General features: G+C 44.0%; 1 protein-coding gene across 1 annotated transcript in view; it reads left to right on the forward strand.

Annotated features, from left to right (window-relative positions):
- Window positions 1-25,438, forward strand: part of LOC117235134 (Krueppel-like factor 6) — a 271,266-nt gene that overhangs the window by 232,678 nt on the left and 13,150 nt on the right. The window contains exons 2-5 of the mRNA XM_033496884.1: window positions 12,754-12,927; window positions 13,062-13,307; window positions 14,301-14,512; window positions 15,136-15,362. Coding sequence (XP_033352775.1) covers window positions 12,754-12,927; window positions 13,062-13,307; window positions 14,301-14,512; window positions 15,136-15,362 — 859 coding nt within the window. The remainder of the gene's footprint in view (window positions 1-12,753; window positions 12,928-13,061; window positions 13,308-14,300; window positions 14,513-15,135; window positions 15,363-25,438) is intronic.

Genomic DNA, 25,438 nt, shown 5'->3' on the forward strand with positions numbered 1-25,438 from the left:
CGCTCTTCCTATCCTGCTCTCCTCTCTACGTCGTACCCGTTCTTTCGTCGTGTTTATCCGTCCCTGTCGCGGCTCGTACAGCCATACGAGCGTGAACCATACGCGAAACGTACGTTCCCATACGTCGCGCGTCCCTCTCTCGCTTCGCGCCACTCCTGCTTCCGTATGACATCCATAATGTCTATCTATTCAGTCGACCGAGCGCTGCCTCTGACAGCGTATGAATTCCAACTTGAATATGTATTGTCGGCAGCAAATTAATATATACAGCCGCGAGCGCGCGCCGGCCCTCTTTGTCCCTACTCCGTCACTTTTCCTCCTCCGACACCCCCGCTCCACGCTTCTAAATGTAATTTAATAATGTCTACCGGTGCCGCCGCCGCCTCCGTTGTTGCTTCGGGATCCGCGCTATTCAACCGCGTGGAACCAAGATTTTTGCAGGGATCCTCTTCCTCGATACCCTTCTCCAGGACGCCGCGTTCGTGGAAGCATTTTTAATGAATTAACCGACCCTTTCTTCTCACTGACGAGGAATCAATTGTCCACGGTCTGAAGCGAAATGATTACGGTCGTCTGCTAGACGCGGAAACCGAAGTTCGGATTGTGTATGCTTCTAGTTGGGATTGATGTTCGATCACTAGAGACTCGAATAATGGAAATTTTCTTTCGCGAGTTTAGATTGGCATAATAACAAACTCTTTAAAGGTGCTTTCGAGACGCAACTTTTCCCTGATCCCAACTAGCCGCGAATTTTTTCGACGATGTAACTTCGGCTCCTATAGTCGTTCGACTATATTTTCCTGTATCATCGATACTATCGTTAAATTAACTCTGGTTGGTAACGCGCGCGCAATAAAATTTCCATTCGGGGGCCATCTGGCCACGGTCCCGTTGCCGCAGGCTAATGAAAATTCCTCCGCAGCTTGGATGAAAACCTCCGGGATAATTGTAGAAATAACGAGGAACGAGGCAGGAGGCGGAGGAGATAGGTTCGACGCCCGACGAGAAAGGAAGGATATTGAAAGAATCTTCGGTGAATGTGGAGAGCATGAAAGAGGCTGAACCAATCGTCAGTTGGTGGCATTATAGTTCATCTAGTAAGCTGCCTTTCGACACGCCTCATTACGCAGATTTACGACGAGCGAACGACCAAGTTGGTTCGTTCGCCGGTTCGCCAGGCGAAGAAGAAGCCGATAGTCCCGTACGCGAACGCTCCGATTCTCGCGACCGAAGAATGAAGCAAGGAAGAGGATAATGAGAGAAAAAGAAGCACACCACGGAATAGAGCGAAGGAGGGAAGGAAGAAATCGCGTTTTCAATGGCGATCTCCCTAAGGGAGACTGGCTGGCGAACGAGAAGGCCGAATGGAGCGCGATGGAAAAAAGAAAAAGACGATCCAGAAACGACGGCTGTTCGTGCTCTGTTCCGCTTCGTCTCGACGGTTTCTGATGCTCCTGCCACGTCCAACAAGCCTTCGCAATTTACACAGTCACCTTCTACTTTCCAGCCTCCTTTCCTACAGCATATCTTCTCCGCTAACTTTAGTTAGACGCTCGACGTCGTCTCCGGTTTCCTCGTTCTCTTCTCCGGCTCTCGGTATGGTCTATTTCCCTTCCGCTTTTCATGCGTACCGGTACTAGGTCCACGTACGATACACGTAAACCAATTAGATGCGCGATAGACGTTCGTTCCGGCGACGTTGCGCCGCGATTTATTATGCAATTTATATCGTGCTCGTGAATACAGATAAGGCCGATATCGCTCGCGGTTCCCGGCCTACCGTAAATATCGTTACATTGAACACTCGCGAACACGAAGTTGCACGACTCGCCAGGTCCGGGTCTATATGGATCGTCAGGAATCCCCACGAACGAGAACAGAGTTATCGTCGTAATCGGACCGAGGTAGCTTTTAAAATTTCCACAGGCCATTACTGTCCGGTTCTAGCTTGATTTTTATCGTCCTCGATCTTTATGGTTCAAACTTTTACTACCCGTTTTCTGGTACCGTGATCGAACTGGAGTTTTTCTTTTTTTTTTTTTCCTGAAGCTTTTATTCAGATCCCTTAAGCCTTCTTAGGCGGATAAGTCCTCCGTTAAGTCCATCTTGCTGCCGTTACTTTTTCGAAAAGACACAAAAACTCCAATTAACAGCAGTGTAAGAGAAGAGAAATATTCTCAAAAAATTCTGTTATAAATATCGTGGTCGATCAGGAGATCGATATCTTCTTTTCATATCGAGCAACCGCGCTTCTGCTGTTCGAAGCCGCAAACCATGACGTATCGACACCTGTACGCGCTCGTTGCGGCCATTCATCGTGAATAGAGAAGTTCCTTTCGCGACGGTGAGAGCAACAGACGCACGACGGAAGCGTATTTCACAACGAATGAACCGTCCACCGCGCATTTTACCCCATTCCACCGATTCGTTTCCGGCCGGTGCTGTCGAATTCGATGAAAGCGGCATGGTCGAACGGCCCCGCACGCATGGTCGACAGATTCGCGTTGCGTTCGCGAGCGTGACTTGTGATTTGTTTATCTCCATTCCCGAGAGATTTAATTTCTTTAATTTCTCGCCGCGATCGTGCTTCGACTTTTGATTCGTTGATACTTCAATAGCGATTATTCAACGACCACGATGAAAATAGAGTATTATTCTTCGCGAATTATTGTTCATGAATTATTAAAATATTCTAGTTAGTTAATTTTGCAGTGTATGAATATAACGATGAGGATATAAATTTTGCAATTTTATTACTTTCTCGATGCAGAAACTCTTTATCTGAAGTATACATGTAGTAATGGATTGCGTGAAAGATGGTAAGTCTTCATAGCTCCATTAACGATCTACAAAATAACGACCTCATTGTGTCTCTCCCAATAAATTAATGTTCATGAAGAATATTAGAGCTATTGCGATAAAGTAACCGTAGTAATAAATTGCTTGTAGTCATGTCCTAAGGCAAGAAACGCTTTCAAGATTGATATCTCGATAAACAATTTCTCAGTTCTTTTTTTTATCATCAAAATTACCAAAAACTCATTATTCCAAGAGATACCTGTACGAAGCACCTATAATGCCAAAGTGGAAAGAGCACGCAACCAGAGTGGCGAAGAGACGAAATCCCTAGACGGTAGTTGGGGTGGAAACGTATAAAATAGGTGGACGATCACGGCGTAGCGGAAGGGGTGGGAGCCACCGTAAAAGAATCTGAAGGAATGCAAGAACGATCTCGGGGAAAGTCAGAGCTACGATGGTTTCAAGGGCGACGACGAGTTTTTGCTCGATTTGCTCCGGAGCAGAGAAGATTGCGTGGCATGACGGTAAGAGCGCCTTCGGGAACGAGCAGCTCGCGTAGAAAAGAAGCCTCCAGTTCGGATCGAGGTTATATACCGCCTAGACGAGGCGAGCATGCGTCCCCTGTGGTGACGGCTGGAAATCTTTTTGATCTCGGTTGTACAACGAAAAGCCAGTTAGTTTGCGGTTCTTCCGAGAATTTGAACCCTATGATCCTTGGCACTGATCCCTCTCGTCGTGTCCCCGAATCTTCGTAAGGGCTGATGCCGAGGCTTTGAAACGTTCCTTCTGGAAGACGAGAAGAGAGGTCGGAGGATAGGACGAGACAATGACAAGGAGATCGACGGAGGAGAGGACGAACGCAAGAGTATTCCTCCTTGACGATAAGCTCCTCCGTTCACAAAGGGACCACGAAGGCTAATAAAAATCGGCTGTTTGCTTAGCCAACGCTATTACCTGCCCCCTCTGATACCACGATAAAACGGCCTGTCGCCGGAATTGATGCTGCTTGTACGTACCGTGCTTGATTGCGTTCGCTGTTAGAAACGTGTGTTATAGTTAATTGGTTGGACGTTGGGGCTGTCGGATCGATCGTCTCGATAGAGCGTCTTCGAATCGAATCTCCGAAAACTTTTGGAAACCATTTATCTTTCCTGCCACGGTGGACTCGTAACTTGTATGTGCATTTCCAGTTTTAACAAATGTGATCGTGTCAGTGGTGTTTCCTCGCAGAACTAATGAATTTCAGGAACTTTTGTATAACGTGTATGGTATATTCATAATAATATCCTGATAAATGTTGCTAGAGTGACGGTATTCGATTTTTGATCTAGGCATGAACGTAATAATTGTCAAAATATATCGCTGCAAAATCTTACAGGAGCAAGATGGATCGTTTAAAGTGTTCGACGGTTTGCTGCGAGACACGAAATCCAGGATCTACGATCTACCGGCGCATTCATCCCCCTTTTTCCGCCATTCCATCCATCATCGACCGTAACACCGTCAACGCAAAAGGGTCCCGAATCAATTTAGCTCCATCAAGCATCCACGGAGGAATTCGTCGAGCGCTCGAATCTCACAGAGCGAATTCAACCGCATTCCAGCTCGGTTTCCCGCGTTTCCCAATCGCGGCCCTCGCGCGGAGGGTTACAAATGACCGTCTAACGAGAGTAGACGCGCGGCCGCTCTTAACGAGGTGACGTCACAACAATAACAAACAATTGCAGCCTTTCGCAGGACCGCACCTTAACGAGACCAAAGCTAGCACAACCCGCATCGCGTTCCATCGACGAAACGAGGCTTGTGCCTGGCATCTGTTCGTGGACGAGGGAACGGTTGAATTAGTCGTAAGTCAGTCAGTCACGGCTTGTTAGCGTCGTTAACCCTGACCCTGGGTCACGCTACACGCACGACAACGTCCCGTTGCATTTTCAATTGGAAGGAAAGCTTCGAGCTTCGGTGAAATTTCACGTTAGTCCAAGTGCATATAAACTGTGTCTTCGAGCGATTGTCTCGCTTTGTCTCGAAGTCTAATCCTAACGCCGTCCACGCGGAAGCGCTTCTGAAGGCCGCTCGATCGAGTTCAAACAGGGGAGTTTCGACGTTCACTCGAATATTCATAATCGAATTAGGAGACTGAGCCTCTGAATGGAACGCTGATGCTCTCCAGAGACAGTCGGGGGCGCAGGGGCTTAGGGCGCGTCGTTGAAATGTAGTCGTGTATTGGTACAAACGTCGCGAACGCTTCAGGGGCAAGGAATGTCGTTCGATTAACGAGACTATGTATGTGCGATGCAATTTAGGGGATTTGGAAGTAAATTGACGCCGTTTTCATGCTAATTCGCTCTGTTGACGTTATAGCCGGTTACGTTTAATTATATGCGGACTAGAGATAATTATGAAAAGTCTGAAGTAACTTTATAGTACGTTGATCATTTTATTTCTGCGAATAGACTTTCAACATTCGAGCGCATTAAATATTTCGTACAAATTCAACGTTGACTACGAAATGATGGAAATGCATTAGCCTATGAATATAGCCCGAAAACGCAGCAATCATCCCTCGCAATCGTTAATCACTAAACTCTCGGATCTCCATGGTGCGAGCGCGATAAATCTGGCAATGGTCGTTTCAACCGATGTACGCGCACGTATGTACACGTGTAAAGAAGGAAACTTGGCATGGCGTCTGGTGATTCGACGGTTCTCTCGATTTCGTAAAATCGAGACAGTAATTCAAACGCCTAAAGGGCCGTGATCGTAAATCCTGTCCGGCGCGCGACAAAGTGTCGCCGTGCGGTTTCGTATCTCCTGCGATTGTAGCGTACGTGTACGTGGCACGGAACCAGGACACGATATATTCCATTTAATCAGTTCCACCGACCGAAATCCTGATATCCGTGGAATGCACCTGACTCCGCCCCTTCTTCGTCCTTCTCTCTCTCTCTCTCCCTCGCTTAACCAAGAGAAACAAACGAGAGTGCACAGAGGCGACAAGAAAAAGGGCCGTGCGATGCTTTCGTCGAAATTTTGCGAAAGAGAAGGGGATGTCCATTGGTATGAAGTCGAGAAAGTAGGAGGAAAGGACGAGATAAATTCGCAGGTTTACGGCACCCTTAAAGTTGCGGGAATCTCTTTAACGACTTGGCAGCCTGCCACCGTGTTGGCCTCCGCAGGAGGGCTGAACAGCATTGATGGTTCTGCGCGCCAGACCGGCCCGGGTTATCATTCATTTTCTCTCGACCGGGCCACGGATTCTGTTAATGACAGCGCTGCGAAATTACTGCGGAACTTCGCGTCCACCATGTGCAACCGGACATAAAAGAAGCCCGTAGACCAGTCACAGGGACGCTATGTTTCCGATCGTCATTTAAGGCAGACGATAGCCTAACTGCGAGTTCGAAGAACTTTATCTCGAGGAACTTTGCTCGTGGGTGGTGTCTGAGGAATTTAAGGATACTGGAATAGTGATAATCTCGGATGCACTCGGTTGTTGTAGGTTTTCAACCTTTGTGAATCATAATGACTAGATATTGTAGGTCCATTTGAACTTTTGGAATCCATTTGAACACTTAGGAATACTTTGAATATCTTAAAATTTTATAACTACGAAGTGTTCTTATTCTGTTTCTCAATCTTGCAACCATTCGTATACACTTTTCGTGAATCATGGCGACGCTGTAGGTCCACTCAAACTTTTTGAATCTCAATATTCCGAATATTCTGAAACTGTAACTTTAAAATATCTTTCTCGAATTTATCAAATTATATCTATCAAATTAGAAACTCTTGGTATACAGTCCTAATATTTAATATTAGGTTAGGGGTTTATATTAGATTATCCATGTGTGGACTGTTCACGTCAATATCGCCGTGTTTAGGATCATCCGTATTAGGTCCCCTAGAGCCCAGCTCCGTCACTAACCCCCGTGCATCCGGTGAGTTTAAAGTTCGGTTCCACGAGTTTGAGGTCTCCACATCGAATCTGATCAGTCGAAAATCGTCGCCGTCAAATCCTATCGTGGTATCAAAGTCCAACGGTATTTCTTGGTATTCTATCCATCCGACAAAGTGGATCATCTTCTTTCAAGACCAGAACGCGTCCAAATATTTCAACAGCGTAAACGTTAAACTCTGTCCTGCGTTTATTCGGTTTCCAAAGCCCGAAGCCGATTTTCCTAACCCCTTCCCTCGCCCATCACGATCTCTAATGTCTGTTCTGCCTCTTCAACCCCGCGTTTCCAATGTTTTCACCGTCTGAGACGCGTTCTCTCGAGAGTGGTTTATTTTACTGTTACTGCCAAGTCCCCCAGGTTCTCTGATCATTACCGTCAAAGCGTCACCGCAGGCTGAGTAACGCGAGATTCCAAGTTCTGGAGAACGAGGAGGATCGAAAAGAGGCTGAATTGCGTCGGAGAGAAAGTTCAGTCGGATCTACGAGTGCCTCGATAACGGGATCCTGGGAACGCGAGTCATTTTCCACGTGTTCTTCGTCTAGCTCGTAGTGACGATCATTCTTTTCCCTCCGTTACAACGCTAGTTTCCCCTCTTTTTATCTTTTCCTTGCTTGTTTGTTGCTGCCTGTGTTTCGACACGAATTGACCATTTTGTTACGTGGATTCTTCGCTGATACCGTTATCGCCAAAGTCTCTCGTAAATCGTACGTCGTTTGGGATCCTTGATCTCAGCTGATTCTTTTCCCCTCTTTCGGTCAGATGGCACCATAGATTGAAAGCTTCGAGGTTAGAAAGGGACATTTTGTAATCTGTATGTCTTTGTTTATTGCGTTCTTTGCTCTTTTCTGTCGTTTATAGAATGGGGATCTCTGACAGTTATATTTATAGTATATTTCGATAAATGTTTTTGTTATAACGTAGACTCAGAGGAACGAAGTTACACGTAACTCTCAAGCTAAACTGTAATTTTGGGAGATATGGTATCCACGAGGGATGTGTATCTACGCCTATAATTAGCCCTTATGAACATCCTGGTTGTATATTCAGGTAACAAACACGCTGGTGACATGTAATATGTTTTGGCCCAGCTCAACGATTTAGTTTCCCCTATATGAGAGGAAGATAACAGAAAGCTTGTTATCCAAGCATGCTTTTTCTAGACTATAATTTGGAACAATAAATGTAATAACGAAAACTGAAATTCCTGAGATACTACGATAATACGAACAAGGCGCATCTTTACGTCGAAAAGGTACTTTTATACGTAGAAGAGGGAACCAGAGAATACCTCAAATTCGCCGCCAGCGGGATAGCCAGAAAATAAGTGCGCGGAGAAGATGGCAAAGCGAAGCATTAGCACGAAGGAAGCGAATTTCTCTTCAAGTTTTCCTCTGGTTATGAATGAGCACAGGGAAGTTGGCTTTGTGCTTCCCGGAATCGGGCTCGTTACAACGGTAACCAAGTCTGCGGAGAATCGCGTCACGTACAACCACTCGTTTACACAGCGCTTCAGTCATGCGTCACACATCTTTCCTAGATCCTCTGTTTTCGCGTGCTTTGTCCCACTACGATCAGTTCGCATCCGATTCGAGAGATTTGGAGACGTAGAACAACACGAGGATATTATCGACTCGCGCCACGTCTCGCCTGTGTGTTCCAGTTCCCTGATTTTCCTCCATAATCCGTCCGATTCTCGAGCGTGCATTAGAGCGGCTCTCCTGGAAAAGCGTCGTATCGATGAAGGCCAGGGATACTAGAGAGAGGATCAAACGTAGATGTTTCTACTGATAGACGTCCAACGATCGATAGCAGTTTCGTATGGGTTGTTTGGCGAAAGGATATATTCGTGAGGGGATAGAGCAATAGGGGTTTGTCACAAATTTATGTTTCTCGCCATTCGATTGGACATGTTTTATAGGATCTGTAGGTTATGGAAGGAAATATGGACGTCTTACGATTGTGAATACATATATTGTATCATGCGTATTTGTTGAAGTTGGTTTGAAATCAACGAACGTACGAGCGAAGCATGAATCTGGATCGTTTGAATGAAAGTATAGTCATAATTAGCGATCTCGTAGACCTCACACTAAACGCGTAATATATGCAATAACGATAATTCCATGTCAAAACCAGATGTTTTTTTAATTATTATTCATCTATTTTGCATAAGAAGTGCCGCGTAGATTCCAACAGATGTGACATTCAAGTCGAAACAATCCAGTTCTTTGATGGAAGTTCTATGAAACTTAACGTCACGTGCACGTGGAATTATATTAGCAGTCTTTTCAATGCGGAGGAATGAACGTTGTTTACCTTATGCATAGTAATGACCTCGGTGTTGGATTCACATCAGGAGGATCGCTGTTTAATCATCAAACGAACGCGTTTTCATCCGGCAAATACACAACGGTGTATGCCTCGTAAATCCAACGGCGACGGCTTATGGGGTTATCACTGTTATCGGTAAAAGCGTAATGGAGCATTTCGTGATTCGGTCGCTTATGTTTCTGTCCAATGGAAAATCATTATGGTAACGATTGTGTAATCCACCAATCTATAGATCTTGCAGTATATTCTGGAATTATTATACAGTATTTTGAATCAGATAGAGTTAATGATATCTTTCTTCAATTCCTTTTCGTCCTGCAATTGCTTACGACGGGGACTATCGTGAACATCGGCGTACCTTCTCGTATTTCACGGTCACGTATGCCTCAGACCATTGTCTGACTGCAAACCTCAGCGTCACGTATGAAAGTGTCACGTTGTGGATAATGTTGAATAAAACTTTTTAAACATACCTGTTTAGCTTGGAATGCAGTAAAGTTTCGTAAGAAGATGGTCTGAATATTTGCTTAAAGTTTTATTGATTTTCATTGATATCTACTTTTGGTCGAATTCGATCGATCAGCATGAAACAGCGTTATAATGGCCCAATGTCGATTAGTGGCGAGTCGAGTAACCGGGAGAAGGAACGATTCCGGAGTTGGTGATAAAATTCTTTTCCCAAGTTATATTAACGCCGTTACTCGCTTCCGCGAACTTCCTGGACGAACTTTAATCGTGAATAATGAAGGAGCCTGAGAATGATTATTTTTCTTGCCGAAGGGAGCAACGATATTAGACGGAGCCCTGTAACTTCGTCCTGTCGCCATTTTTCCCGCTTTCCGAAAAATCCCTACACGTCAACTTGACAAACTTCCATCTGGTTTAATTTCAACCCGAAGCAACGTGAATGCCATCCGGGCGATTAGTCTCCGAGCAAACTAGCCATCTTCTTAAATCTTCCTGAACTTTATTGAACTGTGCTATTACCTTGCTACAATTTAGGTACAGGTTCAGAACATACTCTTCTCTATCTCGTCTATAATTCTTAATCTTAATACAGGTATCAAATAAATGGTAACAAAACTTCATTAATACTGGATATTTCTCATCAGATTAAGAGATAATAACGACGAGTTGCTTTAACCGATTAACCGCGAGAACGTTTCTTGCAATTGACGAGCGTCGATTCGATGCTAATTTCGCCGAATGTCATTCGACTGCGATAATTCCATCGAACGTAACGAGATCAAGAGTCGGCTGGCCGGTAATTGTAACGGGACTACTATTTGTAATTCATCGGATCCGCGTGTCAAATTTTACAATGCAGGCTTCTCATTATATTTACAACATGCGCGCGCAAGAGTAGCTCACCTCTTGCCCGTCAATTCGCTCCAGCAATTTATGGTCACGGCTCTCTCGGTATATACATGCAGATTCATAGAACGATTATTACCGTTGGCCATCAAAATGCAACGACGATGTTGCAACCGCGACCTGCGTGCCGTCTCTCCGCTTTAATTAGCGTTACAATGATCGGGAAATCCCCGGTATCATAGTGATCGGTCGGTACAGCGTGGATAATTACAGCGCGCCAACCTTCCCGCCCTTGTATCGTGACTGCAATTTCTGAATTTCCTCTGTGGCTCACGCTGCAAGGAAGAAAAACCGGTAATGGACGTTGTTCGCTGATTAATCGAATTTCCTGATTTTCGTGTGCCACCAGGAACGAGAATTTCATTCGTCCGCGCGTGTCAAGCATTTCGAATGGTCAATCGGTGGTCGTAAATAGTCAGAGGGGCTCACAACGAAAATTACACTTTGTCAATTTTTGTCATGTCCGATATTCTTAATACATTACAGATCTAACACATTATAGATTCTTTTTATCTGTTAAATAACTAAATAAATAATTCATTGTTACGAGTCTTTGGTAAAATTATTCGAGATACGTAGAAGATAAAAAAGTGATAATCTGTGTATTATTAAGGAATTCGACAGTAATTGATCGCTCTAATAGTTTGACTATCAAGTTATCAATACTCGAGGAGATTCCACGGTGTAAATTGTCGGAAAGAGTAGGGTCTGGTTCGATGCAGCTGGAATAAAATAGCTTCCAATCCTCGTTCTCCCGCGTCTTTGTTACCATTATCGGCTGGCCCTAAAGTGGGCTTATAGAAAAGAGGAATTATTGCACGGCGGTGATGGAGATAAGTGGTTTCATCCGTGAAACCGTCGGACAAAACCGTCGCCGTCGCTGCTAACCGTTAGCTGCGGTAATAAATTGGCAGAGAATGCCCGAAGGAAGACGCGGTCTGGTACACGGGGAACGGTTAGCAGTTATCGCGGCGCAGCCTGTGGCAAGTAAGGAGAGTAAAACGTCTCGCTTCGTGTCGACCGCATAATTCAACCGCTGTTGGAAGATCGCGTTGCCAATAATTAATACCCCTCGCCCGGTAATAGAGCAGCGTGAAAATCTCACGACAGCGAAATACTCGGTGCCGTTTCCTTGCGTCTTCCTGGAATCGTCTTGTCGACTCGACTTCGAGGGTGGCTGAATAATTCTAGCGGAGAGAACACAACCACGCTGACAGCGGTTGTAATGAAAATTCACCTTGAAGATCAACGAAACTTTTATTAAAACCACCGAGCTTCAATATACAAAGGACATTCATCTTGAGCGTTGATAGAGTCCATCTATTTTGGTCTATTCTTCATTAGATCTTGAGCGTTTCTATTAAAATTTCCCGCCATCGAGGTCGCATGAAACATCTATCGCGACCTCGAGAATTCTTGGGAAATTTATTAAAATATTAAAACGGAAATGGAAGGGGGAGAGATCCATTAAAGTAACCGGACAAGCAGGACCTGAGGGGACAGAGGATTCGCGCAGAAGCAAGTCATCGGCGACGTAATCTCATTGCGGAGCATAGCTCGCGCACAATTCCTCATGCAGACCGAAGTAGCATAACTTTGCACTTCGTCTCCGAGGAATTGTAGGAAACTGGCACAGCCTACGGGGGAAGGAGAGAGAGAGAAAGCAGGCGGAGGGAGGGAAGTTCGGTAACTCGCGAGTAGCTGTTTCGACGACGATGAAGACGTCGATGTGTTTTCGCGTACACGACCGCTTGGCTGCTGCAGATAATTTCGCCGCTGTCTCGAGAAGTTCGCATCGCCGCAGGTGTTTGCTTCGCGATCGGATCGAAAGGTTTCGCCAGACTTCCGATACGTCCACGACGCTCGAAAGATAGTTCGCATCGCACCTTCCACGATTTCGAGACGTGCGGTTTGTCACGCCCTTCGTTAGAACCGCGTTCCTTTGTACACCGAATTTTAGGGAAAATTCGCTGTTGTTGTCTGGCTGTTAATAATAATAACTTTATAATCCTTCTTTTTATTCAACATCGCGTAAGGTTATTCGTAATCTTCAACGTGTAATGAATTTCAGCCTTTATAATAATTATGCAAGGAAAGGACTGTAGTAATAACCACAACTTTTTAATTTAGTTTGAAACATACACAGAAATTAATGATCGTCATAAGTAAATAAAGTAAATATATAGAAATATAGGCAGCCGAGGATTTGATTTCACAGTTATGTGCCACTATAGTAGATTAATCAAAGCTTTCGAGTATTTCAAAGTAACTAACTCCTGATGTATTATTCCAGACATGCTACGAGATGGAGAGGTACCTGAAGGACGAGCCGAAGCTGCAGTCGTACAAAAAGTTGCCCACAGAGTTAGATACGGCACCCTGGAACCTCTTCAGGGCGCCGCCTATCTCGTGGACAGCGTCCACCGGCACCACCAACGCACAATTCGAATCACCAATCAAAATGGAGGTGAGTATCCGTATCGAAGCCATAAAATGCCTCCACATAGGATCGTCCGCCAAGTTCCACTCGCTTCGAGTATGTCTGGAGCCACGTGTCAAAGTCGTTTCTTTCTTCTTAACCTCGGTGTTCGCGTGACACAGGTGACGACGTCGTCGGAAGACAGGGAAACGCTCTGTCTGGACGATATAAAGTTCAGTCCAGGCGATCACAACCACAACGGCCGCGATAGGGATCTCCTGGACCGGCACCTTGATTCCTTGTCGATGTCGTCATCGAGTTCGGCGTGTTCGGCACTGTCCTGGGATAGTTCGCCCTCCGTTTCGTGCACGGCGTTTATTCTCAAGAAAGAACCCAGCGAGGACCTCGAAGAGGACGAGGAACACGAGGTGCGTCCCAGCCGGATATGCATGCGAATCTTTCGAATTTTCTGTTCGCAATGATGTGTTCTTTTATCTTGAATTTATGATGTATGTATGTAGGCTATAGTTACAATGGATGCGTTTTCTGGCGACTCAATGTTCTATTAAATACCTTAAAATATCAATTACGCAAAGATCCCAGAAGAAAGATACGATAGGTCACTGTTTTTGTTTTTCGTATAAGAGCAAGCTTAGAATTCATTATCTTCTCTAATTAATCACATATTACTAAGGCTTTGGATCGAATAGATCGTTCCTCGTTTTAACTATATTGTTAACTATATATTAAGTTCTACTTATGTATATTTCTTCGCCTGTATTCTTCGTATACACAGATTTTTGTTGCACTGGCTACCTCATTCCTCGGTTGCTTCATTCATCAGAACGACAGTTCGTCAGAACATGCAGCCATCGTAACCACAGCATTATATGTCGCTTCTTTTGTTTTTCTTTTGTTCCATCTGCCAACGAGTTTCGACCATCGAGTTTTGAGCGAGGCGATTAATACGGCGCGAATGCCACGAAAGGAACGATCAAACGAAATTAATTATCGCGGCTGGTGCGTATGCCGCGACAAGAACACCTGCGTTTACAGGTTCGGTTGTATCGCCCCCACCCTTTTTCGTGCGGTATCGTTCCGACGTATCGCGCGCACAATGCCCGTCAAATTTCAATTACCGTCAAACACCGGCTGTTATACAAATAACGATTCTTCCTATTTTCTACCGGCTATGTGAACCTGTGTAATTCGTGCACACGTGCATGCGGCACGCGTTTACGTACGCACAGCTATGTGTAATCCGTTTACGGGGTCATTTGGCACTGATCGATTCACGCGCGAGGCCGCGGTACCGATATCGATGTTCGATACCGTTTTAACCAGTTGCTTGCACTTTAATCAGAGGCCTCCACCCGTTGTCGTAATCCCGTTGCGTAATGAATTATGTTACCCGGCACCAGGAAATCGAGGAGGAAGAGGATAGCGGCTGCGAAAGCGAAGGTCAAATCCTGACACCACCGTCGAGCCCGGGCTCGGGTCAAGGTCATTCCAACTCCAGTCACTCGTCGAGCGGGAGTTCGATGCTCGATGTGCAGAACCTCAACCTTCATGGGACGGGCGGCAGGAGCGCCATCGTCAGGGTTACCACCAGCAACGCGCAGGGTGTCGCAAGGTAACTGATTTTTCACTAAAAATTTTTGCAATTTACCAAGAACTTTGAGAGATATTTAGAATTAAGAAGTAGTTGAATTAAGGATAATAATTATGGAGGAGGGTAGATAGAAGAGGATAATTAAGGATAACGAAGGTAGAACATTTCAGTTTTGTAGAGCAACGAAGTTGTTTAACTTTAATTTCGAGTTACTTTTACATCGACGAAATTTTCTTGGAAGATTGGCCGAATGATTAACGACAGTTCTATACGAATTCGCCAACTTTTTCTATTTCGTCGAAATGTATGCGCCCGTCTTGGTTGATGATGCATCGTAAAACCGCGCGGCAAGTAAATAAAGAGGCGGCCTTTTAGCATTTACGTGAACTTCGATAATATGTAAATCCTGGAAATCGATGACCTGGAAACTATACCTTCGCTACAATTTCTATTTTCACAAATTCCACTATCGGTGCTAGCCACATCAAACAAATTCTGGAAAATATCTGTTAAAATAACCCAGTCATCAAACAGGAGCGGTTGCACGCAAAACCCTCGAATAAAAAGTTCGAGACAGTTTTATGGTCAATTTAAACTTGAGATGCAAGAAGCATGATTCTGATATGACTCTGTTTTTCTTACAGACTGATCTCCGTCACAGCGAATGGTTACCCCGCAGTTGCTGGCACGCAACATGCACACGCAGGGACAACTGCAGCTGCGAGCACCGTAGCTAACAGGCACCACGCGAGGAGCCACGAGCACAGTCCACCTGATACGAAGCGCAGGATACACAAATGCCAATTTCCGGGTTGCAAGAAGGTATATACCAAGAGCTCGCATCTGAAAGCCCATCAGAGGACGCACACAGGTGAGTGATCCTTCCTAACCGCGTTTTTCACGGCACCTACCAGTTGCGAGCGATCGATTAGTTTGCGATTAGAGTCGAAGAGAGAGGTTTAATGGGGCAAAAAGTTTGACCGGAACAGAGCGATCGATGGGGTCGAGTATTGCGCTGGAAACAGAGCGTTCAGACTTCGATTAACATTCCCTCGAGAGTTTCTTTGAGAGATGGTTTTAACTTTCCTTTCGGCTGTATTTATTAAGCTGTTATTAGCGAATGAAGAATTATAGAAGAATTCTTAAAACGAATACCGTTAGATTATTCTCTTTCGTGTCACTTCGTAGTATTTGTACCATCGGTTGAATGGTAGAGCTTGCGATAATGATCGAGTGTAGTCACTGATCATCGAATTAGAAACATATGTAAAAATTTCATTTTTGACGCTCAATCACAAATGACAGAGTTTCTTCCATCAGAAGATATTTAATAGTCATACAAATGATTCGATTTCTATTGCCACTGAAAATGCTTAGAATCCATTCAAATCACACGTGCACCCATCCCAGATCATTTAACATTGTCATAATGAAAACATAAATTACACAGCACATCATTGCGCGTTAGAAAGTACATAATCAAGGCAAATAGAAGAAAACACAAAGTGTTAAGACGTGTATAACACTTTAGTACTTAATACATTTCGCTATTATAGAGTTCATTCGTTCCTTTCAGTTTGACAAAAAAGAAAATGAAAAATGTTGGAAAGTTTTTAGCGATTCTAATTCGATGACCAAGCAGCGTAAAGTATTCCTTCGGTTCTTACGAACATTCATCACGCTTTCTGTAATTAAGGTGACGCGCGTTACCAATTATCAAATGTACCGATGCTGGCCATTAATAAACGTTACAGAACGCGTCTGTCTTTGTACGATACCGTGCGGTCGCTCGATAATTTTGCGCGTTTCACGCGACACCGCGCGCCCTTTCTTCGCGATTCAGTTAATCGTTAGTCACGCGATTATCCCTGGCGTCTGACGGTGGGGAACGGACGGGAAACAATCGCGGACGTATCTCGGTGAGCAACCAGGGATAAATTCCCCGACGCGTTCCCTGTCTCCCTTATCGCGGTAAATAACAATGCATAATTAATTACGAAGCCGAATTAAGGGAGCCTGTTCGGCTTGTACGACGGCTCTGGGGTACTCGAATCGTGTACGCGAACCGGATGAATGCGAGGCCCATGTGCGCGAAACCGGATGATACATGTTTAATACCATCGAACCAGTCTACCTGTGTGTTTTCTTCGATCGATAGAGAGAATAACCGTTCTTTGCATTTCGCGGTACAACTTAAATTACGCTTATCTCCTAATGAGAATGTAACAAGGCGGCTTGCTTCGTGGTAAAGATTTTCGTTTAATCGGATTTTGATATAGCTATCGCGATTATTTATCGTACGAGATATTCGAGTGAAAAGATGGTTTTCAAAAATTGGATATGATTTTGTACTTATGATAAAATGTAAACAAGGAAACTCGATCTACGCTTTTGGTTTTCTACGATTCCTCTTTTAGAATTTATTCAAAATCAAATACTTAATATTTACTACCCTGAACCATCTTTATTCGTTCGTTTGCTTATTTAGGCATACTGAGTATGCAAAGATAATTTTCGAAAAAGCATGCTTCTCCGTTTCATCTATGATAAACATTCATCACGAGGAAACGAACGAAACATGTGAAACATGAATAATCTTCCAACATCCCCGTCACTTCGGTAAGTTGCGTTACTTTGTGCGAGGAACTGACCGAACATGTTATTATCATGCAGATACCGCTTCTCTCTTCTTCGTCTCGCGGTTATTCCCCGTTGGTTGCGGCAGCAGGTGATGGCGGAGGACTGTAATTAACGAGGATTCTCCTCTTTCTCGTTCCGCTTGCAACCCCCTTCATCCCTTCTCTTTTCATGCTTTTTGTCTCTTTACGCTTCAAATCCCTTCGGCGGGAGTAGATACGCGTTCAGGTGTACACGCGCGTAATTATCTGCGTACGTTGATTCTACGTCTACAAAATCACTCTTGGTGTTCTTACATATACATATGTAGAAGCATCGGTTATTTTTTTTTTGTGTTTCTGATGACGGGAATGCAAGTGCAGTACTAAATTACAACAGTATCGCATTGTTCGTTTGCACTAGACTTTAAACCCGTTGGCCTGGCCAGTTCAGTTCACATTCTACTTACGTTTCGTAACTACCTCTAATGCTCTGTAAAATGTTTCGTTTTGAAATGCCACTCAAATTACCATGTTCCGAATTTCAAAATGTAGTTTGACGTGAAATGCAAGTCGAATTGATCGAATTCGATTCGATGTAAATTTTTCAACGGTAAAATACATCGTTGACCTGGCGGGTAGCCGTCAAATATTTAATCACGCGATTCATTTCACATGCATCGTGTCTTTCATAAATTTATCTGAAAATCCGCTCCATCATTACATCGGATCCCGGAGTGTTTCGCCGCGAGTACACGCGCCCTCGTCCCTGTAATATTGTACGTACAAGTGATTAAACGTGTATACGCGTCCACATATATTTACGCACGTGAATAGTTACACGTGCGCGCACGGCCGCCTTCATATGTGTTTATTTACCTATCCGCGTGTGCACATCTGCATCCATACACGTTGCTTCGTGTCTACAGGAAAGCGCACAGATGTGTAATTTTAGCCTCTGTATTAGGGAGGATGAGCTTAGCGAGAGTATTCCTAGAGAAGCGAATAGGTATGGGACAGGTTGATGGAAGAAGAGAATTACAGAGAAACAGGAACAAAAGGGGACAAGGAAGGGGAAACGCTAGAGCAGTACAAGGTGAACGCAAACCAAGGTGGAAGAATTTGGATCTGTACAGTATATTTCTATGCAACCATTTCTATTCGAATCATCCTAAATACAATTACACAGTGATAAAAAAAAAAGTATTTCCACCGAGTAGTTTTCTTCTAAAATATCGTGTAAACTTCAGTCACCTCGTTTATAAATTTATACAAGTTTTTAACGAACATCTGTCGATAATTTCGTTCATCGTTTGTTTCGAAAGTTAAAACAAGTAAATAGGAAATGAATAAAAGCAGAGTAATGTTAGCAAGACGAAGAAAATAAGAAAACAGAAAGAACTAGCGAAAAGTAGCGAGAAGGGAATAGGTAGGTGAAAAGAACGGGGCGAAAAGGGAAAGAAATAGAAATAAAAGAGAAGAGACAGACAGAGGGTGAGAGGGTTGGCAATAAGAGAGAGGTTGGCTGGGATACCTTCATCCTGCAGCGTGGCAGGTACGTCGGGATTGCTTCTCGCGGATCGTTAAGCAGAACTGCTAACTACGGGATTATGCATACTGTGGGGCCCCGTCCCGCAATTATGACTCTGTTATGAATTCGTCCTGACGCAAGGATCTCCCTTCGTGCTTGGAACGCGCTGCACCAGACGATGTCTGCGCACGTATCGTACTACGGTCGAACGTTTATTTCGCTGAAAACGTTGGTCGGGGAGAACTGGCTGAAAAGGACGCCACGCGTGTCCTGCCCCCTAGCCGGCTATTACCTCCGTCGTAATTGGTTTCCCGGTGACGGATGTTCCCGCTGACGGATCCCCGGGATTTTCCAGTTAATCGTTCGCCCCGCGGACTCGTGTAACGCTTCGACGTTCACAGGGTTTCGCTTAATCCAATCCGATATTGTTTCCTTTTCGAGTAACCAGTTTTCGATGTCCCATTGTGTTTGCTAGTCCGTCTGCTGTACACGATTGTGCCGAGTACAGGTTCTTGATAGAATATACTTTTATCGTTTGTGTTATGTCGTTCTATAAGTAGCTGTTTTTCTGAGAGTACAAATTTATTTCATTCGATTTTCAAACTTTCAAAGCTAAATAAATATTTGTTTTATCTCCGAAATATAATAACGTGTACTTTACTCTGTATATTTTATATGTTTTTACATAGTATATAATCCTTTAGAGTTTTGCATCTTTGAACTCTCCGTAAATATATAAACATCTATATGAGCGATTTAGCAATTTTGTAAAAGAGGAGTAGAAAAGCTGGTGTAGGAATAACAAACAATATGCGGAAATATCCAGATAGCTGTTTATTTTCAACGAGCAATCCCTACCGAGAATAATCTTATTACTTATGAAAATAGTTCAATATTTTAGACACTTCAACCACCGTTCTTTTATTTCTCGAATCAAATTTTATCATCGAAATCAAGTACGAACCTTCAATGCTAGGCACGCGTATGGTTATCCACCGTCGATGTTGCTTTCTCAGATTCCAACGAATTCGAAGAGACGAGGATAGAAAGAGAGAAGAAAAGGTAGTGCTGGTAAGAGACGCAAACGAAAAAGTTGGCTGAAGGCGGGCGGAGAAAAGTCCGCGAGCAACTTTCTTCCAGAGATGGAAATACCGGTATACTTTGATCTCGGTCGGCGAATCTAATTACTGCCGGCTTGGAAGGAGCGTTCGCGAGGACCGGGACGCGAAACGAGGCGAATCGTCGAATCACGGAGTACGGGCGATCGTGTGGCCGAGTCAACATGAAGGCTCGTTACGAATTCCATCGGCGAACTTTCCTTTCGAGGATCTTTCGGCATGTAGATATCCGCCGGGCCAGCAGGAGGTCGTTCATCCCTGACCCAGCTCTCCTTGGGATCTCCCTCTCACTACGTTTCAAGACTCTCGTCTTAACGACGAATCGATCCGATTAGACGATTTAACAGTCAAAGCCATCGTCCAGGGTCCTGTTAATTCCCTTCTAACGAGCCGATAAGATGTTAACTCTAAACAGCGGAGCCAAGTTGATGAGATCGACCGCGGCGTTATGGTCTCGCTGTGAAGCACGGGTTTTCTCTAACTCCGATTTCGTCGTTCACGATATATATCGCAGAATGGAAACGTTGCATTTTTGTTTTCGGCGTTTTGTTTCATTCAGTTGGCGAAATGGAATAGGCACACAACGATTGCATCGACGTCGAGATGGATTTGTCGAGACGTTTAACGGGACACGATTGTTCGAACGAAAAGTATTGCCAGGAGAGCGTTAAACATTTTCGAGGAAACAGGATTTGTTCCTTGTTTATCCACTTTGCCCGTCAATATCGCGTTTCAGTGATTTCTCCGTTTTTACGCTGGCAAAGCCTTTCTATACGATTTCCTCGTGGGAATCGAGGAACTATCGATCCGATGGTCCAACCAGTCTCCCAGCAACTATACGCCCGAAGAAGAAGACGAAGATGGGAAAGAAGAAGGGAAAAAGAGAGAGATTTCCAATTACAGAGACTTTCTGTTCCGGAATTCCATTCCAAACACCATTGTTCTCGCGTCTCGAGCTGTGGACAGGACTTTGATCCCTCTACGGAGTCCAATCGTTTCGTTGGAAACTTTTCGCAATCGTTCCCTTAGTGCTCGTTGATGGAATGTCAATATATTTGGAAAATTAAGGAACGACAGATTCGTTATCCCGTGGATTTGTCCGGCATTGATCGAACGTCCTCGCGTCGAGTTCATGGGAAAAGAAAAATCAGAGAGAAGGAAAACTCTATACGTTCAAACCACTTCGATCGTGTCACTGAATTTTTAATAAACTTCGACAAAGGTCTTGACGAAAATATTTTCACGTTATCATCGCGTTTTTGCGAATCATTTCCAAGATGAGTCGTATTATGATAACGTCATTCGCGTCTCATCGATCTCTCCTGATCGGATTCGCGGAACCAATAACCAGTTTCGATCGTCCCGTTTTTAATTACAACTTCGTGTAACAACTCGATGATCGAGTACACGGTTTTCCTCGATCATCGGATATCGGTCAAAGTAACGTACTGATTGTCGTTCGAGCGAATAATATTACGCAGCGAGAGGCAACAGCCGCAAATAGGTCAACCAAGGCGCGATAATTTACGCCTTAGAAATAGGATGGCGTTCGAACGCGCTTAAATCAAACGAAGGATGAGGAAAATAATAAAAGGCTGCGGAGAGCGCGACCGATACACACAGACCCTGGAAAATTATTTATCGCTACGTGACTGCTCGCGATGCGTTCTAGCCATTCGGAAGAGGCCGTTCTGCACATTACCAGAGCGTTTCCTCTTTGCATTCACCGCGAGGGATGTATTGAAACCTTTCAAATTTCGCGTCGAGTCGGCGGCTATTGTTCCCACGCGAAAAATAAGGAAAGCACGACCAGATAATTTATCGAGCTAGCGAGGGGACCAGAACGCGTTATTCTCTTCGAAAACAAACAACGCGAGGAGTTATTGCGTTATCGGACCTGGGATTTGGAAATCAACTTCTCCAGTCGTTTCCAACTTGCTCTTGAACGCCTCGGTTGTTCGTGTAGGAGGTTGAATAATGAGACTACCAGTAGGTGAAATCGTTAATGTATTTAAAAAAGTCCTAGTCGCGAAAGTGTGTATATATTCATTTGGTCACAGTTTATAATGATCCGTTTGCGATCGCGTCCGTTTATTTATAATAGACGGGGGGAAGTCGGAAGATTCAAATTTGTCTTGTTTTACGGTTACATGTAGCGGCGGCATTGTTTTGCTCGGAGTTCATTACTCCTTACAATACCTGTGACCTTGATACTCCGAAGCAAAAGAACAACATGATTTGAATCGAATTCTAACTCTTGTGCCGCTACATTCGTTTCTGACTCTAGTTTGAAAGGATTCTGACTACGAAATTTAATCGACGTGGACGTCGCATGTGCTCCTCTGTGTCGAATCAAACGTAAATTCCAGATGAAAAAGACTCAAGGTTTTAAATTACTTTATAATCGTTTATTCTGCCATTTTTGCTTTCCCCAAATTCTTGTTATAATATGAAATACCTGAGGACACGCAGAATGAGCAGACTAAAATGATAGGTTTTTGTATGTTTATTATTCCGTCTGATTAAATTATTCTGAAATTATCTGCATGAGCTGTTTACAAGTGAACGTTATTTACCTAACTAAACAAAGTAAAATATGGTGAGCGTACTTAAAATGTTTTAGTTCTCTAAAATAAGACAAGACTGGTGTTTCTCTGCAATCAAATCGATCGACTTTAATCCAATAATTTTCAGCCGTGAGCCTCCCAAAGCAACATTACATCAGTCAAGGTGTTCGAAAGTTTTCTTTCTGCAATATAAATGGCCACTCGGGGAAACGAGAAATCCTGCGGTCGGCTTTGGAATAAATCTTCGTTCCCTACTTGAGTATAATCCAAAATTTCTCCACACGTCGATATGAGAGGGGTGGCCCCGCATTGTTATCAGGAATTTCAAGCCACGACACATTGCAGTAATACGATTCTTAAATAAAATAGCGGGAGAAACCGAACTCGGGCCACTGGTTTCCCACCCTTTTCGCGTATTTCTGCCTTTAGGCGAATGTATCCGCAAGATTGAAAGCGTTTACTCTTACGCTTAAACCTCAAACACGAAGCCTCTCGCGTATTTTCCTCGATACGCGTCGATTGATCGTGGCGTGGGTCGATTTTTGTTTCCACCGTTGCTTGCTTCGTTCGTTGTTTGAATGATAGAATGCGATAGAATTATTTGAATCAAAACGACATTTGAGTGCAGCTAAATAATTTGCCTTGTAATTCACCAAATTCGATTACGAACAATTTCTAGATGATCTACATTTGAAAATAGATTGCTTACTTAAAGACTAATGGTATCCATAATATACAACAAGTTTGATTATTCTGTGCAATGTTCAAGATTGAATTTTAAGATGTTGAAGATTAGGTGATTCAAATAACTCTATTTATTATATTTCAAACGATATAAGAGTCAATAGGAACTTCTGAGAGGCGATTTTGCAGAAGAGAGATTCCTCGGTAGGACTAGGTGGTTTGTACAAACTAATTAGCAGCTTGCCGAATCTCGAGTCTTCGACATTAAGTGCGATTTAACCCGGACCTAACCCCGGAGCCTGTGTGTTTTACCCTGGGCGATCCTGATCAGTTCAGACTAGACACAACTCTATAGCTCCTCCTTTAAGTGTTCAGCGCTAAGCTGTCTAACTTGTTCACCGCGGCAAAGCGGCTGGAAACTCTTAAACCTGAAGCTTTTGTCGTGCATCAATTCCCAAATGATACTCTGATTAATTCACTGCTCGATTATTCGCATTCCCACGCGCGTACTTGCAACCGGGGCAATCGGTGAATACTTAAAATTCTTATCAACGGCTGCTGCATTATTCCCGAAATAATCTTCCCGACCCTTGTATTATTTACAGGAAAGTTCGTTCGGTTACAGATTATACCTTACACACCTCCACTCATAAGTATTAGAATATTTTTAGAAAATGAAGTGAGTCTCAAATAGGCGTTATTATTGAAACCTTTGAGAATTATTATCTCGTTTAAAATCTTAGGCGAAGAAGCTTAACTTTATAATAAGATTAAATTCTTGCATGAATGCAAAATGCTGGTCGATTATCGCTTCCTTGGTAATTTGGACCAATTATCACATCTTGCGTAAAATCAGAATATGTTCTGATACTATATAATGAACGAGGGCGTACATGTATGCATGTAACCCTCTCTTGCTTTGTCTTGCGCGGATACGCGTGTGCACATGCATACAGACACGTGAGACACGGGTGATCTCCGCGTACGTACATATCGATTCGTACCTCGGGCACTGTTCGAAATACGTTCGAAACACGCAGCGAAGTTAGAAGCCGCCGTCGTCCCTCGTTCGCCACTGCCGATCCCCGGTACCCTGGCACCGCAAACAATTGGAAACGTCGTCAAAGTTCTCGCTACAGTTGACAGCGAAACCGCAGTTCACAACACGAGGAACGTGCTATCTCTAACCGTAGTCGATACCGCTGGGACGGAAACAGGCAGCCAAGAACCCGGGTGTACTCGCACACACCGTTGCACACTACGGGGAAAACCACGCGCCCTGTCATCGATCTTCAACGATCGACCGTTTCAACTTTCCGTTACAACTTACTCCGAGACGCTAAGAAGTTTTACGCGTGTGACGTTTCGCACCGAATCTCTTACGCGACTCTATGGTTAATTAGAGGGAGTACTTTCATCTTTGAAATGACTAAATTTAATGTTACAGGGTAGGAAATAGTAGCTGGAAGTAGTAGATCGCATATAGTTTTTAGTTTGTGTTTTTGGAAAGTCCGAATATTTGGTGCGCTGCATTGTGGAATTATTGCCAGTAGAGTAGGCCAGTTATAGTGACGCACGTTGTTCTGATAAAAGAATACAATTTCTTTGCAAAATATTTCTTTCCAAAGGGAGGACGGTTGGTTATACGTAAATAGAAAAAATCTTTGGCTTTGTAGTAGTTTCATAAAATTCAACACGATAACACTTCTGCTTTTGGTTGCTATCTACGAAATACAAGTAGAATATTCCATATATGCTCAGACACGCTGCATTTACAGGAGATCAAATCCTTCTTAAGTATGTTACAACCTGCGACTTTTCCTGTTATTTCTGACGTAAATCCTGTCCACGAAATGTCGCGAACACTTTGCTTTACACAAGTTTATGAAATTATTTCCCGAAACATAAACAACGCGAAGTCCATAATTAGAAAGTCGAAGGATGCTGAGTGAGTAAAAGTTCCGCGTGAAAGTTAGTTCTTTACGGAAGTACTTCTTTCTTTCCCTCGAAACACGTGATTTTATCCCCATTCTTCTTTTGAGATCCTGTTTTATATCCGCCGAAACGTTTCCGTTTCCGAAATAAATGCCGCGACCTTCCGAAACAAACACCTCATACGCTTCTCTTTCGGGGCGCACGATATTTCTTTACGGGAAATCCCGTTTCATTTTTCATTTCTATCGTGCTTCATCCTATTTTAGTATACGACCGCGCGCCGCAGTGCCGCCGTCCCGGCGCAAAATTTGTCCCTCGAAAAAGCAACGACTTGCCAACCCGATTCCCTAGCAAAATTTTCCTGAACCGCCCCTGTCTAGGGGTGGGGTTTGACAACGTCGTTCCTCAAGTGGAACGGCGGGAAAAAATATAAAACATCGTACCCGGGAACCCTTCGTATCGTGCGAACGTAAATTCGCCACCACCGCGAACAATCT

The sequence above is a fragment of the Bombus vosnesenskii genome, unplaced genomic scaffold (assembly GCF_011952255.1).
Source record: "Bombus vosnesenskii isolate JDL3184/JDL3185 unplaced genomic scaffold, Bvos_JDL3184-5_v1.1 scf7180000013314, whole genome shotgun sequence".
In the NCBI taxonomy this organism is placed as follows: domain Eukaryota; kingdom Metazoa; phylum Arthropoda; class Insecta; order Hymenoptera; family Apidae; genus Bombus; species Bombus vosnesenskii.